Source organism: Drosophila mojavensis, unplaced genomic scaffold, assembly GCF_018153725.1.
Source record: "Drosophila mojavensis isolate 15081-1352.22 unplaced genomic scaffold, ASM1815372v1 contig_136, whole genome shotgun sequence".
NCBI classification, from domain to species: Eukaryota; Metazoa; Arthropoda; class Insecta; order Diptera; family Drosophilidae; genus Drosophila; species Drosophila mojavensis.
In genome coordinates this window covers 964,782-985,277 of record NW_025318667.1, presented here as the reverse complement: position 1 = coordinate 985,277, position 20,496 = coordinate 964,782, and the positions used below count along the sequence as shown (strand labels likewise).

Genomic DNA, 20,496 nt, shown 5'->3' with positions numbered 1-20,496 from the left:
CATGTAATATCATATCCATAGGCATTATTTCACACCAAAGACTGCAAATCGATATTTATAAATAAATAAATAAATAAAAATAAATATCGATATGCTCCAATTTGGATATTTTTATGTGCTGAATTTTACATTTATTCGATTCTGCTCTTCTTACATTTATTAGTATATCCATTGGCATTACTTCACAGCAAACTCGCAAAATCGATATTTATCGATATTTGGAATATGAGAATTAGTAATCGAGTAGACTGTCTGGCTAGATCGACAGCCAAATCATCAGAGAGTTATGTCGGTTTATGGACTCACCTATAGAGATTCTCTACTGCATGTTACATATCGATTCAAGCAATCGTCACACCCAGTTGGAATTCGCTTTCAGCATCAGCAGAGAGCGGCCTGCAGAAGACAATAAAGACAACAAAGATCGATGGTCCAGCACGTGGCTTTAGTTAATGAAAGCGCATTGTTATTACACATTTTGCTACCTCGCCACCGATTTCTCTCCTCCCTTGGCGCCGCTTGCCCCCTTCTCGAATGAGTCGTATTTCGTGTCTAGATGCTCGCAGCAATCAAGCATGTCATTTGTTATGCTACCCAAAAGTTGATCTCTGCTACTCCAAAAATATATCTGAAGCCATCAACTCAGGTTTCTTCGCATTTGAATAATATAATATGGAATGGATGAAGTTAGATTGGCTTGGGTTAGGTCAGGTCAGCTGAGATGAAGCTTCTGATGAACGTCTTGTTACGTATGCTTATATATTTAACATTGTTGTTAGATATTACAGTTATTTTGGATTATATATACATATGTAAAATATAAAATAACATGATATATAAGTCAATAACATAGAGCGATATGAAATGTAAAGAAAATGTCAATGCATTTATTATGACATTCATCATGACATCAGAGCAATGAACATGATAATGTAATACGTGATGGCAATGATAATGCTAATGATCGATGACTTGCAAATCGACCCAATACAATAAATTAAGTTGAGAATGTGAATGATCATAATTATATTCTTAATGATGAGGATATTGATAGTGGAACTATAATGATAATGGTGATGAATGATAATGACACTCATAGATGATAATCATAATAAGAGCCCCAATGACATTCACATTGATCATACTAAAGACAGGACTGTCAAAATGCTGATGAATGTTCTGATGATGATTAAATGAGCATCTGAAATGAAGATGATGATAATGATAATGATGATATTGATGACAAACTAAAGACAATGTAGTGATTAAATGTTCAAGGTACACAGAGAAAGATGGAGCAAGAGCAAGAGAGAGAGAGAGAGAGAGAGAGAGTATGTCTCAGAAGCCTCTGGCCACACCGAAAGCTGTCCACCTGACATTGGAGGACGACATTTAAATGCTATAGAAGATAATATGTGACAGGCAACATCTGACTGACATGAAGAAGCTGCGGCTGATGAGTTCGATGAGCGAGCATTTGCATCATACACTTGTCGCTGTTTTGTTGCCGCTTTTTTTCATCTGCTCAAAAGTGACCATGGAGGACCAGTAAAGCAAAAAGTGTTTTGTAATCTTGGCAAATTTCAGAAAGCAGCAAAAAGAAAAAAAAAAAACACTTAAAAAGCGAGACTAACTATTATTTTCAAAGACTCTAAGAGACGTTTGTCAGAATTCGCTAAATGGAAGTGGTTGACCAACAAATACCTTGGCTTAAGATAAAACATGGAAAACAATCTTCGTAACATTGTATTAGTACAGGTCTCAGCTAATATGCCCGCTCAAACTGCTGCAGCCACAGTTATAGGGTATCAGCCAATACGGCCTGAGATATAAGCTATTAGAGTATAGGCAGAAAAGCAATGTGAAACAATCTTAACATAGTGCCCGATGCTGGTCCAATACACCCGCTGTATGCTGCTGTGCTTTGTAGGGTATTGGCAAACATGGCAAAGTATTTTGCACGATTTTATCGACGATTTTGGTGCGCTTTGTGTGCCGCAACAAAGCTGAAAGCTAAAGTGCACACGATGACTGAAACTGAACCACAGCAACAACAACAACAACAACAACAGCAACAAACACCAAGCCTAAATCAAGTTGCAAGAATGCGGAATAAATGTCAGGAGTACAGAAAAAAAAAAAAATGAAACAAAAAGCTAAGAAAATAAAAGCCGCTCAAGTTAAAGTATCTGTAGGATACATTCATGTATCTTTGCCTAATGCCTTAGATACTTAGTAATTGCATTTACAAATAAATGCAAAATGTCGCAACTGCTCGACTAGTAGATGCCCTATATGCCAGCCCAACTGCATGGCAGATCGTGAATGAAGAAGAGCAAATGATATCGTTCATCGATGTCTGTAGTAGGGGAAGCTATGCAAGTAATACATTTAGGTACCAAACTGTTATACTGTTTCATTCCTATATGCATACATTCAATATATCTATATATCCATGTGTAGAGCTAGTCTCATATAGACAGACAGACTGACTGAGTCAAATCAGCTATAGTATAAGACATATACGTAATTGTCAGTTAATCCAAAACACCCCGTTCGATGATCTACAGGGTGAAGCAAATGAAAACGAATCATGTTTTAAGTTAGCGGGCGCGCATAGCTATGCATTGACAACTCGCATTATTTATGACTACGAAACTCGTTCCATATACCCTAGTTATGTATAATGGCTCATTAGAAGACATATATATGTACTATATGTATATATACTATATATGCATACATGAAAAGTGTGTTAAAAGTTATAATTAATTGCCATTTGGCGCAAAAGTTGGGTTGAACTTCGTGATATTCAAGTTCAGGCAAAGTATTTCAAGTTCCCCCGCTTAGCTGTTAACTGATGGAGAGACCCATAGCTATATGTAGTTGGTTTTGCTAAGATATATATAGAGAGAGGGGAGAGTGAGAGCTAGAAATATATTTTTTTGAAGTAAATAATTATCTTTGGGTTTACTGATTATGTATATAATATATGAAATACGTCAAATTATATTCAATATTCAATCAATTATAAATAAATATTATATTCTTAGGCTCTTGAAATCTAAATGTCTTTTAACTTGTAAGCAGACATATATACAGTCGAGTCTCGATAATTCGTAAATCGAAAATCGCGATAAACTGAAAAAATTCTATCGCTTTGAAAGAAATTCGTTCTCAATAAATCTCGATAATTTGATTTTCTGTGTAAATCGAAGAAATATTCATCTCCTTGCCATTTTGAATTATCGGGATTCTACTGTATATGTATGTATGTATATCATACCATATCATATATCGTCTTATCTCTGTTTTGCTGCCTGGTCGCTGTGGCTCAGTTGCTCTGTTGATCTGGCCAAAACTCTGACGCTGGCCTCTTAAACTTTAAATGTCAGCCAAAAAGCAACAACAACAAAAATGCCAAATATATATATACATGCATATAAATATATATATATATTTAGGAAAAGCCAATCGCAAATCTATGAAACACTCAAAATGGAAATTTGCTTTAACGCCAAACGTCAAAGTCTTCAAACTCTTTCTACTCATTCTTCTCTTTTATCTTCTCCTCGCTTGACTCTTTGTGTTATTAGCTATGCAAATTCAGTGTTTGCTATTAGCTTGAAGAGACTGTAACTGCATTATATGGATGAGCGGCATACCCTGTAGGTCTGTAAGTTAGAGAGGTATTTGAAAGCGTTTATTTGATCTATTTGGACTATGTTCCTGATATGAGAGATGATAGACTAGAATAGTAAGCAGTTTAGTTATGCACAACTAGTTCCATGCCTGATCCCAGCTCCATTAAAATTCAGACAAACTCAAGTCTTTCATATGCAAGCTTTGAACAACTTTTGTGCTGTTGTTCAGCGATCTGTTGCATGTTTTTTGCGCACATGTTTCGAGCTGATGTTGATGAGCGAACGAAGAAACATCAATTTGCAAAATCATTTCTTGTAAAGTTTTCTTTGTTTTTGTGTTTTACTTGTATCAATAATAATTAAAAAACACTTTGGCAACGGCTTGTGCCCAGCCTCGTTTACAACATTGATCGTCATAATTATGTTGATTTAGCTCATAATTAAGTTGTGCAAATGAAGTTCAAGCCAAGCGCAGAAAATGGCAAATTGTTGAACTTTTTTTTTCGGCTTTTTACGGTTCGCCATGACGAATGCTTCGAGCGGGGTGGCAGGGGGCAGAAGTGGTTGGGTAGCGGGAGATGGGGTCATTCAGCCATCAAACAATGGGCCACCATGCAGACTGAAGTATCAAAAGCATCGCCCCCGAAGGCCCGCAGCCACAGACAACAGCGACAACAATGGCAACAACAACAGCAACTGCGACAAGTTGATTCAAGTGAAAGTTGTGTCCAGAGCTGAGATTTGCCTACTCAGGTGCTCAGAGGATGATCGCCGTCTGTCTTGGCCAAAATGAAGCAAAATATGTATACCCTGTACCCACGGCAACGGTATAAATGTAACTGGGAACTGGCAAGAGGCGAGAGGCAGGGAGAGAAAAAGAGTGGGAGAGAGAGAGAAAGAGCATAAGCATAAATGTATAAGATTATGAACATAAAAGAAAACAATGGGATATAAGTTGAAGATGGATTATAAGAATATAAGATACTATGTATGATACTATATATGTATAGAGTGTATTAGAGTGTATTAGAGTATAGAATGAGTGGAGTGTAAGAGCTTGAGTAAAAGTATTAGAATATTAAAAAATGTTTGTATAAGACAACAAAAGTATAGGCAATAATAGTAATAGAGAGCGAAAATGTGAAAGAGTACATGTAAATGAATCACATGCGAGTGAAAGAGTTAGGAATATAAGAAAAGAATAGTATTGCATTATAAGAGTACGATTATAAGAGTAGTATGGTACGAGTCAGTATAAGAGCTGTTGCTTTGAAAGTCTGTTTGAGCTCATCAAGATGGAAGGGTGGGTTACAGGGTATCTGCTAGGCATGCAGTGCCGCTTAGATCACTCTGGCATTTGATCGTCCGATCGAACCCGTTGCGGCTGCACCCTAACCGCTATAAATTCTTAAGCCTAATTTTTTCGGCTAAATATCAAATGCAATAAAGCCGACAAACTTTTGTAAATGTCGCTCGCCGTTCAACACAATCGCTGCAAATGATTTCGAGAACATTTCAGCCGGGTGTAACAGACCACGAAATACTCGTTAGCAACCAGAGAGCTGTAAAGGCTTGAGGAAATCATCTCTCTCTCTCTCTCGCTCCTGCTTGGACTGGAACTCGAAGTGTCAGGAATATGAATACCCAATATTCTAGCTACATGCCTGTCTACCCTATATACCCTCTTTTGAATACCTTTGAGCGAGTATTGAAAACGTAACGAATTTCGCTTTTGGTGCACTCGAGCTCAACTTTGACTAGAACTTGACACCTCTGACTGCTGATTATTTATGTGCTGGGCCTTTGCGTGTTTTGTGTTTGTTGTTGCTGTTTCGCTTCGGGGTCTCAGATACCCAGTAGTTAGCGCTTAGAACGTCAAAAGTATCGGATTAAGATTGCAAATGTATCTCATGTCTGTCTCGACTGAAAATATATTTTTGATAAGCTCCCAAGCACTTGAAAGTCCTAGCTTAAGACAGTCTCATTTAAGTTAGCTGACGTAGACTTGGCTTTTGGTTGGTTGCGCCATCGAATACCCTGTAAGTATGGCGTACTTAAGGTAATTGATTAATAGGAGAGTAATTCCCTAAAGAACATTACTCCAACTTTAGCCTAGTCTATCCTATATATATATCCTAAATATATATACCAAATTAATCCAAATTGGATTAAAGTTTCAGTATTTGCAAACACATATGTCATATCGATAAGCCTTGTAGCTGCCTAGATCCATGGGGCTTCTTAGCAAGTCTGAGCATACCCATTGCACCTAGTATTATATTGTGAGCTGTAGTCGTTTCTCCTCTCGGCTGCTTGCATGCGGGGCGTTTTTTTGTTTTATTGGATGGCAGCATGCAAAACTGAAATTCGAAACTGGAATCTTGCATTGTGTTGCATGGCTGGCCGGCAGGTGGCGCTGCGGGTGTTAAAATAGGGGCACATAGGGCAGGGCAGGCGGCAGGCAGGTGGGTGGGGTGGCTAGGCAGGCTGGGGTGCTGCCTTAGCCAATTGCCTTGTGTAATAATTTTTTAACACCCGCATGCCTGATTACACGATTTCGATTTACCTTTACTTTTGTTTTGTTTTGTTTTTTTATTGTTTTTATTTTTGCTTGCTTGCGGATTCGAATTCGGATTCGGATTTGCTTTTGATACAAGCTGAAATTCAGTTATTGTAGCCGTTGTGGTTGTTGTTGTTGTTGCATGTAAGCAACACCTTACAACACCTTCATCACGGTCCAGCGCCAATTGTTGCTGTTGTTACTTTTGCTGTCTTGAAGCAACAAACACAAACCACATCATAACAAAATAATAAAAATAATAAAAAATTACAAATTTTTTCTTTATTTCGTCTAATGCTGTGCAATTAGATATGCGATAGTTGAGGAGCGATAGTATTAGTATGCTCTGTGCCCCGTTTTTAAGTGGATAAGCGAGGTATACTTAGGCAGGCAGGCGTGAACGAATTAATGGATCGTTTCAGCTCTACCTAACTTTTCATTGACCGATAAAATCGATATAAATCGATTTTAAACTTTAGTTATTTTACACGTTTTACGATTTAGTTTCAGTTGCAGTAATTGATAACTCGATAAGTATCGATAGCTCTTCTTGCCTTCATTTTGGATTTTATTGCTTTGATGACACTTGAAATATTTGCTATAGCAGCCAAGATTGATAGGGTATCTTTTAGCCATTCACTCTCTCACAAGATCACTCTTATATTTCTTTCTTTCTTCAGTTTCCGCATCTCTCTCTTGAATGTTTTTTGTTTTTTTTTTTTCGAGCCAGTTGTCTTTTCTTTTAGATAATTTAGAGGCTCTTCACCTGACTTTAATGGCTGTTGCGATTGCGAATGAGATGTTTTTTTCTGTTCATTTTTATAAGAAATGAAATGAACATGATTAACATTACTTGCGGCACGTGAGCCATGGCTTAAAGAGCCAGCAATGCCTTTATGCCAATCAAACATTTATGTGTATATGTTGCTATCTCTAGGTTCAACAAATTTCCTTCCTTAATAAAAAAAGTTTTCAACTTTTTGCTTAGCTTTAATTCCTTGAGCATTGTCTATCGATTGGAGATGATGAAACCTTTTACCATAATTGCCGTTCGCTGCCAAATGCGCCGAAAATGTGCTGAAAATTCATGCAATTGACTCTGCAGTCCAGTCGTCCCACTGTCCAACTGACAAGTTGAAAGAAAAAGAAAGAGAGAAAACATAAAAGTGGCGAAAAAAACTGTTTGAACAGTTCGTTATATCAACTATCGTTAGCTGATCGTAATGACTATTTTTGGACCGTGCGACAATGTCTGCGAAAGCAAAGCCTCTCATCCAGTTACCCCTCTATATCCGATTGCTCCAGTGCCTGAATGCCTGACTGGCTTTGGTGTTGCCATAAGGAAAGCCTCGCACAATGATTGATCGCTATAAAAATCGATAATGGATGAGCGTGCCAAACTGTTTATGCAAATCGAAATTTCAATATAATCCAAATACAGTGAAAAAGCCAGCAAAGCAAGGCCATCGATAACAATAATCGATGAGTTGACCATCGAAAGTTTATGAAGGCTTGGGCACACTGAGAGGTCAGTGGATGACTCTTTATTGCTAGCTATCGATTGTTTACGTATGCTAGTTACTGGTCATATTGTTATTATTTGAGCCTACTATTTATCGATTAGGCTGTTATCGATATTGGTGTTAATGCTTATGGATCTAAATTGGCTAAACTATTGTTATCATTTACTATTTATTAGTCAGTTTCTTTAGCTATCGATAACGCTGTTATCGATTGCTCATGTTGCTCGCATTGCAAACGCGTTTATCTATTAACTAAAGCTCGATTTTTCGCTTATCTTAAATGATTGATGACAACTGATTGCAGCAGCTGCTGTATGTATGTTGTGTGTGTGTGTGTGTGTATGTGTGTATGTGTGTGCTGTGTGTGTGTGTTGTGTGTCTCTTTGTAAGCTGCTCAATCAGCTGCCATTTGCATAAAATGTGGGTAAAGATGCGCTTAAATGCGGCGACAGCTGATGAACGGGTCTTTTGCGGCACGAAAAGGAAAAGTTTCACATAGTTTGCTGCGGCTGCTGACAGCAGCAACAGCAACATCAACAGCAACAGCAACAACAGCAACACAATGAACGACAACAACAGCAACAACAATGACAGCAGCTACCGTCGTCAGTTGGCGTCGCTTTCAACATTCGCGCAACAATTTTTCCAGGCAATGCGGAAAAACAAGTTTTTCCCATTTTTGCGAGTCACTTGATTTTTCGTCTCTTTGGTATTAAGGGCAAGCATACATTGTTGTTGTGTTTGATATATATACATACATTTATATACATCTTCTTAGCTTCCTGCCTTCATGTTGGTTTGCATGGTATACCCTGTAAACTGTTTGAATGTGGTTCAAAAGAGTTTTCATATTGCTGAAAGAGTCGATATTAATGTATAGTATATATACGCTTTATGATATATCGATAGAATCGATAAAAATCGAAATCGAATTGCAGCTCTTTCGCATATCTTTTATTCAATATTAAAATTTTGAAAAATATTTCCCGTAGTATAATCGTTAAGCTCTATATGTGCATATATGACAGGTCATACAGGGTATCTTTCGGTTGAGCACAGACTGCTCCCATTTCATTGGTTTCCCCGTCAAACATTTTCCATTTCACTTTTTGGCGCCCGCTTTATGAAGTTATTACGAGACAAACCTTTCGAGTGGGTGTACTCGGAAATGGATGCTTGGAATCAAGGGGGCGTGCCATGGACAAGTGTGAAAAATGTAACAGCCATGCGAGGCGACACGGAAAGACTGTGGCTCGCATATCAGAAATTAGGGGAAGAGAAACAGCCAAGTGCAATTGTAATTGAATAATCAAAGCCAATTTCAAATGAATGCATTTTCGATTCAGGAATTGGAACTTGAATGAAAACTATTTATCACTCAATTAGAGCGGAATACCTATAAGTGACTAAGGTCTTATAGGTAGTACAGAATGTTGAATGATCATTAGAAAAAGCGAGCGACTTAGCAAACGTAGAGCAACAATTATGGATTATATATATTTGGTTAATATATATCGATATATATACGTGTTTGTATAGGAAGTTCACCTAACCAGCAGACTTATAGCTACTTTAGACACGTATCTATAAGCTGGCTATATAGGAAATAACTACTCGGGTAATATTTGTTAAGCAGTTAATTACTTAATTAGCAGGAAATATACTTGAGGCAGGTCTAGATGGTTATATATAAGTCTTATATGGTATGCATATGTATGAGATGTCTTCAGCTACTATATATGAATGGAATTGTGAATTATCCTATGGGGTAATGAGAGTTACAGATGTTTTTATGTAGTAGTCATATATGAGCAAGCAGAGTGTGTGTAAGGATGAGAATATTCTCTATATAGGATGAGTTTATTGGGTATATGAGATCATTATACAAAAAGGTGTGCTATAATGGGTATATAGAGTAGTGGAGGGTCGATATATAAATAGTGCACAGGAAATAGGAACAGAATATAGGAATCTATAGACTAGTGAGGGGTCACTTTTAGCCTTGGGCAAACAAAGTTTGTCGGCCCAACAATTTCTGGCTAATAGAGTTTGATTTGGTTAAAGTTTGCAGAAGTTTTTGGCTGTTTGCTGGATGTAACTGTGTCAGCTTGAAATTTCGCAATACTTCATCTTCCCGTTGATCGTGGGCAGTGTGTGAGTGTGTGTGTGTGTGTATGTTGACCCTTTTTAATGAGCAAACAAATATTGGCTCTTAATTGTGGCCAAATAAGCGCCGACTGCTAGCCGAGTTGTTTATGGCCGTAACGCTTGATTGGAGCGCAGCAAATACAATATTAAAATGACAAACAAAAACAGAAAACAAAAAGAAAAGACGCAGCTTTGGCTAAATTAGTCAGTCGCATAGGCCGTGCAGGCGCCCACACAGAGCGTTGCCAGACTGTTCGCTGACAGTTCTGAGCCAAAGCATTGACCCGATTTGACAGAAACGAAAACAAAAAGAAAAACTGAAACAAAAATAGAAATAGAAACAGAAACAGAAACAGTTGGCGTTGGCAACTGGGTCGCAGCTTGACTTGATGGCAGCTAAATTAGTTGCCTACTTAGTTAGTTAGTTACTCAAACTATGTTGAAAAGCGGAAAAGAAACAGAAAAAAAAAAAAACCACCAAATAGAGTTAGTAACAGCTGGTTGGCTGGCTGCCTGGCTGGCTGACAGCCTGGCCTCAATCAACGTTGCCAGACTGTCTGCAGAGAGTGGGTAACTCGAAGTTATCTAACGCGCATTGCACACACTCACTTAGACCATTATTACATTATATATTTACATAAATTTGATTGCAATTCGCATGGCTAATTGAGTGAAACAGCAATTACGAAGCAAACAATGCCCGAGCATTCCCCTATGCTTCAACACATCATTCAAAGACATTTCGAATGTCGAATTCCATTCCCAGTTTCATATTTCATTATCTGTTCTACATTCTAAATCTCGATCTGTGCTCGTAAACTCATTCTCATTCTATGTGGGTCTTGACTTGAACAAGTCATAGATCCGACTCCGCAAGCCGTTTCCCGCTCTATCTAGTTTTCGACCCTAATCATAAGCAGATTCGAAAACTCTATGATGTGCATTCTTGATACAGATCAATAGGCTGAGAGCCCATTCCCATTCCATTCCGTTTTCTAATGTTATACGATCTCGATCCCTTGGCATGAGCTCATTTCGAAACCCTCTCAAAATTTCCCATTTCGCATTCTACTATGGAATCTAGTCGCGACCCACACGCATTAAGCAGGAGGTGGGGATTTTGATCCTCTGCGCGATTTCAACACATGTCAAAACGCATTTCGGTCTCGACAATTGCCAGACATTTATGACAGCCAGCACAGCGAGCAAGTCAAGAGATTTTACATTTGCCCACGCGCCAAACAATAACGAAAAACCCACGAAACGGAATGCATAATGCTCGATATAAATCTTTCAAGTACTCCAAATAGAATATGCATACCCTCGATGCGATTGTGGACTAGCCGAGGATAGATGGAGTATATAGACTATCGTTGTCGATGTCGATGTCGATGTCTACTGGCTATCGATTATGTTGTTAGTTATCGATAACACAGTTATCGGTGTTTATGTTTTGCCAATGCTTCAATTTGATAATTGGTCAGTTATCGACTATCTATGTTTGTGTGTGCTACGATATCTTTGTTAATAGTTATCGAATGTATTGTCATCGATTGTCTTGAATTAGCTTAACTGGTTAATATGAAGTAAAATTCATATATACCCTGCTATGTGGTAGGGTATAAACATATGTATATTTCACACACGCACGCTTACACATACACGCACACACACACACACGCATTTAGCTGGCTTTGATAGTCATTGAATTGAACGCAATTGCATTTGCTGTTGCTGTTGCTGTTGCTGTGCTGTTTGTTGCCTTGGCATGCGAGCTGACAGCCATTTGTCTGGTTAGACACCTCGGCCCATGTCTTTGGCTTTGGCTTTGGCTTTGGCCAAGAATGCCATGACAAGTGGGCAGTGGGAATGATTTAATGGACAAATTCCGATAGTTACATAAATTTGGATTAATCTATGCATCTCAATCTAAATAGCTGTGTATGTGTGTTTGTCTCCTTGCAGAAGCTACAGGCGTGCCCCATTGTTTGTATCAATGAGCCGGATACGCAGAGCACCACTACGGAAATATTGCAGACATCGCCAGAGAGCACACTAGAGAAGCCCAAGGCAACAGCAACTGTTGCAGCCAACAGCAGCAGCAGCAGCAACAGCAGCAGCACCAACATCAACACCAACACCACTACAACCACCAACAACAACAACAGCAGCTGCATCACAATCAATGCAACACCAACGACAGCAGTCGCAGCCACAGCAACAGCAACAGCAGCAGCGACAGCAGCAACTGCTGCCACAACAAGCAGCACAGCGGGCGTAACTAAGATAACAATAACCAGTGACAACAGTCAGAGCAATAGCAACAATTGCAGCAGCAGCAACATACGAAGCAGCAGCATAGTGCTTAACGGCTACAACAGCAACAGCAGCAGCAACAGCAACAATCTACGAAGCAGCAACATTCGCAGCAGCAGCAGCAACAACAACAACAACAGCTTAATATCCATCACCAGCCTGAACAGCTGCAGTGACTTGAGCCAAGGCAGCACAGCGACGCTCAAGCTCAGCAGCAATAGCAACAGCAACAGCAACAGCAACAGCAGCAATTGCCTGAACAGCAGCTGCAGCAGCCGACCCAACGGCGGCGCGAGCGACACCTCCTCGGCCAATTTTCAGGAACGTTTCGATTTCGAGCACTGGAAAAGTATTTTGAGTGATTTGAGCTGTTTCAATAGTATCTATCGCTACTGGCAACAGTACAGCAGCAGCAGCAGCAGCAGCAGCAACAGCAACGGCAACAGCAACGGCAGCGGCAACAGCAACGTTTGCGTGGAACATGCAGATGAGAGCCGCAGCTTGGGCAACGGCGCCAACTCCTTTTACACCCACAATATATTAGGCTACACCTTTGGCTATCCATTTGGACTGAGCAAGGAGCACGAGAGCGACGCCCACGACAACAGCAGCAACAGCGGCGCAGGCAACGGCAGTGTTGCTGGCTTCAAGAAATCGCACAGCAGCTGCGAGACCCCATTGCAGAAGCACTACCGACAGCAGCAGAAGAAGAAGATGCCGGTGTTTCGAGGCAAACGCGTCTGGTGCGGTTGTTTCAAGGTAAGGAGGAAGGAAGGTGGGTAAGAAGGGGGAGAAGTCTATATGAGAATAATGGGATAATTTCATAGTCATTGAAGTGACTAGCTGAAGTCTGAGAGCATTTAGAACTTCCTTTATACAAAGAACTGCTCTTGGAAATGCTAAATTCGTGAGGAAGGGGCGGAGCTATGAGGGGAAAGGGGAGCGATAAATACTCTCTAAGATATGAGACATAGAAGTTGATCACTTATGGATCCTCCTATCAATGGAGTGAGCCTAGAAGACATGAAGATCAGATAAGTGCTCTACATAGATCAACCTAATCTGGACTAAGACTGAGAGGGACAACAGCTGAGGCTATGGTAAATTTACAGCTGAAAGCATAGAAAATCTCGAGAGTACTAAAAAGTTATAATACGCTCAGGAACCTGGAAGTTGTCCCAAGCGAATTCCTTTTTTGAAGCTTTATTAATGGGCTTCTCCTTTGCTATATGCCATATTCTAGGGTAGTTAAGTACCTCAGACTCTTCATTTTCAGTTAGATCTTCGAGTTTGATAAGAATTCCACATGGCAAGCTAACGAGATAACTAGATATGCAAGAAATCCATTTTCTACGCTCAGTTATTATTCAACTGTCATTCAGCCAGCTATATCACATGGCAGATATATAGTTATTGTGAGCTATATCATAATTTATTCAATTTGACCCAGTCATGCCCAGAAATGAATTCAATTTGCATTTTCTTTAAGTAGCTCAAAGAATATTTCATTTAATATGTGAGTTGGACACGAATTGCCTTTGTCTCTCTCTCTCTCTCTCTCTCTCTCTCTCTCTCTCTCTCTGTCTCTCTCTTTCTTTTCAATCAATCTTAAAGGTGCGCATAAGAATCGTCTTTAGTCACGTGCCAATTGTTAACATAGGTTAACAATTGCCCCTCGACTTGAGGCGGCTCCCTTTTCTCTGTCTCTACCCCTGACCCAGTGGAGTGGAGTGAAATACGAGTGCGACAGCAACTCGCAGTGATTTGACTGGCATCGAGTTGTGCACGAAGTTGCATAAGTGAAGTGAATAATCAAAAGAAAATTATAATAAGGTGGGCGAGAGACAAGAGGCGAGACTAGCTCGACTAGCAGATGCCCTTGAGTTAGAAGGCAAATAAAAGACGTTAAAGAACAACTTGAAAACTCTGAAACTGTATATCGATATTTATCGTTTAGTGCTATACCAGGCATAGCTTCCTTATAACCTCCATTTCCAAATGCATTCTCAGTGAAAGCAGGGTATACAAACTTGGAGAGAGAAAGAATAGGCACTTCAAAGGCTTTCGATATCGAGAGGGAGCAGCGGCACCAAATAATGTTGTCTCAGGTGCTTAGCTAAACCAACAGAACTTGCGTCAAGCGCACTTAGTCTTAAAGAACCTGAAGAGCTCTTGCAACGGGTGAAAGAGCAATCAGGGCGCCGTAACTATGCTAAATGTTTCTGAAGGGGGCACAGATGGTTGACAGTTAGTAGGTAAGTGAAGATGTAGCGTGAGGTAGGTCAAAAGGCAGAGAAAGAGAGGGAGACAAGCAGAGAGAATGAGGGAGAAAATAAGATATGATACAGAAATGGACTTAATGAAAGTTCTGTAAGTAGACTGGTTCCCTGTGCTTTTACTTGTCAAGAGGGAAGGATATATATAGAGATAGAAGGACAGAGAGAAAGGGAGAGCAAGAGAAATAGAGAGAGAGAGAGAGAGATGAAGAGATGGAGAGACGGAGAGATCCAGAAATTAGAGAGAGGCTAGGAAAAAACGAAAAGCGAGAGAAATAGAGATGGAAACAAGAGAGAGATAAGACGGAGGAACTTTAAAGGAGCTATAGAGAGAGAGATAAATCAATTGGAGAATCAGAGAAGAAAATACAGACAGAGATCGTAAAGGTTTCTAGCTCTGCGGCCTAGGACTAAATGTTCTCATCTCTACTCTCAATGACATCCTATTCTCTGTCAATCGATGCTTCTTAAAGGTCTCCTAACTGTGCTACTCAGATGAATAGCCTTGCTCTCTCACTCTCCTGCCTAGCTCCAGCTTAGGCAGTTGTGTTGTTGCCTCTGTTTTAGATCGAATTGGAGCTGAACTAGAACGTTTCTGTTCATACCCCTGCCTAAACCTACTCTAGAGCTGGTTGCAGTCGAGCTACGACGCAATAGGCGAATACAAGAAGAACGTTAGCTCGTAGAATCTGAAGTGGAACCGACTGTTGCTTGAGCAGAGTGCAGAGCACGAGCAACTAGCGCCAGTCTAGGCCCCGTGGCGCTGGATCGATTACAATTTCAATTTCAATTTCAATGCAACTCGGAAGGTTGCCCCATGTCTGTGTCTTTGTGTCTTTCACAATTGGTTCTGCACTGTTAACGGCCCCCGTCGCTAGAGGCTTGAGGCTTGACGTGCTTTTGTTGTTGCTGAAAGTAATAGCTCGTCTCTTGCAGGATGACGAGCCACCGGAGATATGTGTGGTGGAGGGCGAGTTCACGCTGCAGACTCTGACGCCGACACAGCCAATGCCGTCGGTGGATGAGCTGGACACGAAGTTCGCAGAGCTGGTCGAGGAGCTGGACCTGACGGCGCCCAACAAGGAGGCGATGCTCAGCCTGCCCGCCCAGAAGAAGTGGCAGATCTACTGCTCGCGCAAGCTGCCCGTCGACGCCAACGACGGGCCCGATGCAGCCGCCATCACCCAGCCACCGACCGCCGAGCATTACATAGAGCGCCTGAAGGAGCTGGTGGTGCACGTCTCGCTGTCGCCGGAGGACTCGCCCAGCCACGAGCTGAACACGCGCATGGACAATCACGCCGCCTTTGTGGACGCACTGAAGACGGCGTTGCGCACCTCCACGCACAGCTTTGTGCTGCGCTTCGTGGAGCTGGATGGGCTGCCGGCCCTATTGAATCTGCTGCTCCAGCTGGACATACGCGTAGCGAACAGCTCCTTGCACACCAGCTTGATCGGCTGCATCAAGGCGCTGATGAACAACTCGATGGGCCGCGCCCATGTGCTCGCCCATCCGACGGCGATCGACACAATCGCCCGCTCGCTGGCGGCGGATAACATCAGAACGAAGATATCGGCCCTGGAGATACTCGGAGCGGTTTGCCTGGTGCCCGGCGGGCATCGCAAGGTGCTGCAGGCGATGCTGCACTTCCAGGAGTTCGCAACGGAGCGCACGCGCTTCCAGAGCATAGTCAACGACCTGGACCGCTCGACGTATGCCTACAGAGATAACGTTAATCTGAAGACGGCCCTGATGTCGTTCGTGAATGCGGTGCTCAACTACGGGCCGGGCCAGGAGAACCTAGAGTTCCGCCTGCACTTGCGCTACGAATTCCTCATGCTGGGCATCCAGCCAGTCATCGACAAGCTGCGCACACACGAGAACGAGACGCTGGACAGGCATTTGGTAAGCCGAGCAGCATCTGCGATTCTTCGAGAGATTGAAGACGTAACTAAACCCGTTTGCCCTTGCAGGACTTCTTTGAGATGGTGCGCGCCGAGGACGAGAAGGAGTTCGCCCGCCGCTTCAACGAGGAGCATGTGGACACCAAGAGCGCTGGCGCCATGTTTGAGCTGCTGCGCCGCAAGCTGAGCCACTCGCCCGCCTACCCGCACATGCTCTCACTGCTCCAGCACATGCTGCTGCTGCCCTGTAAGTAACGAGCCCCCTCCCCCCCTCTCTTTGACAGCTGATGGAACCCTTCTGCTTGTTCTTCCAGACACTGGCCACTGCACGGAGCACTGGCTGCTGATTGACCGCGTCGTGCAGCAGATTGTGCTGCAGGTGGAGCAGCGTCCGAGCAGCGACTTGATCAGCGACCCCGATGACCCCGGCAAGCAGCTGAAGCTGGCCAGCGAGTCGCCCGTGCACGACCCGGACGTGGCGCCCCTTCAAATCGACGTCAACAAGCTGGTGCGGCTGCTGGTCAAGGAGGAGCAGCTGACGCAGGCGCGCAAGCGAGCCGACGAGCTGGAGCGCGAGAACTTTGAGGTGCAGTCGCGCCTGGCCAAAAAGGAGCAGGAGCTGGACTTGCGCATGCAGGAGAAGGAGGACCTCGAGACGAGCCTAGCGCGCATGCGCGAGCGCCTCGAGAAGGAGTCCGCTCAGCACTCGCAGGCCGTGCAGCGCGCTCAGACCGCCGAGATGAAGGCCGAGGATCTGCAGCACCGTCTGCAATCCGAGCAACAGGAGCGCGCTCGCCTCGAGCGACTCGTCACCGAGGGCAGCATACCCGACGACCAAAAGGTGGCCGGCCTCACTGGCTGCAACGGCGCCGTCTCGCCGCCGCCACCACCGCCGCCGATAAAGGCGGTGCCGCCGCCACCGCCGCCGATGGCTCCAGCCATGTTGCCGCCACCACCACCGCCCTGTCCCGGCGCGCCACCACCGCCGCCCAGCATGACGCCAACAATGGGTAAGTGGGAGACATTGTTTGCCGCTTCTCGGAGAGAGACTCGCCTAATGTGGATCATGCCTTGCAGCTCCAGCACCACCCAAAGTGGAGTTGCCAAAGAAGAACGTGCCACAGCCAGCGAACCCCTTGAAGAGCTTCAATTGGTCCAAGCTGCCCGATGCCAAGCTCCAGGGCACCGTCTGGAGCGAGCTGGACGAAAGCAAGCTCTACAACAACATGGAGCTCGAGAGCATCGATAAACTCTTCTCGGCCTATCAGAAGAACGGCGTATCGGTCAGTCTCATGAGTGAGAGCGGTAGAAGGCGAAGGAAACCTTTTGCCCGCGATTCCCTGGAGGAATCTCCTCTGTTTAGCCCCTGCCATATGAAACTGATCACTAATCTATTGAACTCTCCCACTCACAGACCACCGATGGCTCATATGAGGACTTGCGCGTCTCTGGCAAAAACAAACAGAAGGTGCTCTCCGTTATCGATGGACGGCGCGCCCAGAACTGCACGATATTGCTGAGCAAGCTCAAGATGAGCGACATGGATATATCCAAGTGAGTGCGCTGCCGTCTGGGCCAGGGGCTTCGACTGATCGGTGTCTAATTTCCCTTACAGAGCCATACTCTCCATGGATAGCAATGAGCAGCTGGCGCTGGACATGGTCGAGCAGCTGCTCAAGTTTACACCATCTGCCGAGGAGCGTGCGCTGCTGGATGAGCACAGCGAGGATATTGAGTCGCTGGCACGTGCGGATCGTTTTCTCTATGAGATATCCAAGTGAGTGGGAGCATCAGCCGTGGACAGTGGCTTGTCTGGGCTTAACCTCCGTTCAGGAGAGATCTGTAGCAAATTAAACTTGTCTTTGATAGCCCTCATATGACACTATCTATCTGTATTACCCATTTTAAAGCTAAAGCTAAAGCTAATGTTATATGCATCTCTCGTCCCCTGCAATTGTAGAATTCCGCACTATGAGCAGCGCTTGAAGAGTTTGCACTACAAGAAGCGCTTTATGCTGACAGTGAACGATCTGATACCGCGCATCACCAGCGTCATGGAGGCCTCCCGGGAGGTAGCACGCTCGAGGCGCTTGCGCAAGCTGCTCGAGCTGGTTCTGGCATTGGGTAAGATCTGCCTACAGTTTGGGTCTTCTAGATTTTAATGCGGTTTCTCTCGTTGCCAGGCAACTATATGAATCGGGGTGCACGCGGCAACGCGTCAGGCTTCCGGCTGGCCTCGTTGAATCGCTTGGCGGACACCAAGTCGAGCGCTGCCAAGGGCACCACACTGCTGCACTATCTGGTGCAGGTGATTGAGAAGAAGTTCAAGGATCTGCTCAAGCTGGAGGACGATATACCGCATGTGCGTGAAGCGTCCAAGGTGTCTCTCGGCGAAATGGACAAGGATATACAGATGCTGCGCACGGGCCTGGCGGATGTGGCGCGTGAAATCGAGTTCCATCGCAGCTCGGGCCCGGCACAGCAGGGCGATCGATTCTTGCCAGTGATGCGGGAATTTCACGCTCAGGCCTCGGTAAGATTCGCGGAGCTCGAGGATAAATTCCAGGACATGAAGACGCGTTTCGATCGGGCTGTGCGGCTCTTTGGCGAGGATGGCTCAGTCCTGCAGCCGGACGAATTCTTTGGCATCTTCGATTCGTTCCTCGCTGCATTTGCGGAGGCGCGACACGACAACGAGAGCTTCCGCCGCCGCCAGGAGGAGGAGGAGAAGCGCGCCAAACAGGAGGCAGAGCTGAAGAAACGCACCATCGAGCGCAAAAACAAAACCGGACTCATGAGCAGCGTCGCCCGCAATCTGGGCTTGAAGTCCGCCAGCAATGGCAGCGGCTCAGGCAGCGATTCGCTGACCAAGAGCGACAACAAGGGCGAATTCGACGATCTGATCTCGGCGCTGCGCACCGGCGACGTCTTTGGCGAGGACATGGCCAAGTTCAAGCGTTCGCGCAAAGCGCGCATTTCGAATGGCTCAGCATCCGGAGGCGGGGCCGCAGGAGGAGCTGCACCAGCCAGCGGACAGAACTCGCCGCCGCGTCTGCAGCGCGAGGAGAGCGGCAGGGAGCGGGAGCGCACAGTGAGGCGACAGTAGACAGTCGACAGTCGACAGTCGATAGCCGATAGCCGGCGGCAGGCAGTAGACAATAGACAGTAGACAGTAGACGCCTCAGCTCAGTAGTCAAAAACAATTCCCCCATTTGATTTCTCACATTTTTGTTATACCACAAGCTATATGATTTTCTATATAGCTGCAGATCACCAAATTTTGTAAACTTATCAAAGTTGAAGAAGTGTTGAAGGCGACAACAACAATTCATAGCAAGCAAGCAAAATAATTAACTAACTATAAAGCTAACTCTAAAGACAGGCTACAAACATTTTTGATTGTGCTCAGAAGATGGAGAAGAAGAAGACGAAGAACGAGAAATATAGCTAATGTTGCTATATAGTGCTATATATATAGCGAAGGGTCATTGTAGCAGATGCTATATGGCATCTTATATTATATACAAATATATATATTTGATGTGTGTGTGTGCAAGTTTTGAAGGCGTCTGCGGCCTGCCATAAGAAAAGTCATGTTCATTATTAACATTTATGTATACATCTATACATATGTATATGATTATTATATTGTGTATTATCCCCTATTATATATACATATATATTTTTTTTAGCACGAATCTCGCTAAATACTTATATTAACGCACTTTTGTAAAAGATCAAAGTTTATATTATAAAATTATGATAAATAAAAATTATTTAATACTAATTGAAATTTATGAAAATGGGAAATGAGACTTGAAGTTTCAGAGGCAATATGCACAAGGATACCCTGTAGATTAGGCCCGCAGGAAAACTAATAATGTAAGCAGCGTATTACTAGGTGGATTAACTCTGCACTTCATATGCAAACGGGCATATAAGTTGTCCCATTTCAAGCAGCGTAGAAACTGTTGCCTGCTTTTATGCGCAGTTGGTATGGCGTATATAAAATGTTGCCTACTTTTGTGCGCAGCTAATTTAGCTCGGACACACAACCAATATGATTTCTTATTGGACTAACTGGAGTGTGAAGCTAATGGTGGTTGTCTAGACTACAACAAGGTG

General features: G+C 43.5%; 1 protein-coding gene across 1 annotated transcript in view; it reads left to right on the top strand.

The window, feature by feature from the left end:
• LOC6585667 (disheveled-associated activator of morphogenesis 1) overlaps positions 1-20,158 on the top strand; it is a 33,271-nt gene extending 13,113 nt beyond the window's left edge. The window contains exons 2-10 of the mRNA XM_002011259.4: positions 11,841-12,950; positions 15,404-16,372; positions 16,441-16,618; positions 16,686-17,381; positions 17,449-17,654; positions 17,786-17,925; positions 17,987-18,148; positions 18,332-18,495; positions 18,555-20,158. Coding sequence (XP_002011295.3) covers positions 11,841-12,950; positions 15,404-16,372; positions 16,441-16,618; positions 16,686-17,381; positions 17,449-17,654; positions 17,786-17,925; positions 17,987-18,148; positions 18,332-18,495; positions 18,555-19,477 — 4,548 coding nt within the window. The 3' untranslated portion in view covers positions 19,478-20,158. The remainder of the gene's footprint in view (positions 1-11,840; positions 12,951-15,403; positions 16,373-16,440; positions 16,619-16,685; positions 17,382-17,448; positions 17,655-17,785; positions 17,926-17,986; positions 18,149-18,331; positions 18,496-18,554) is intronic.
• The last annotated feature ends 338 nt before the right edge of the window (positions 20,159-20,496 follow it).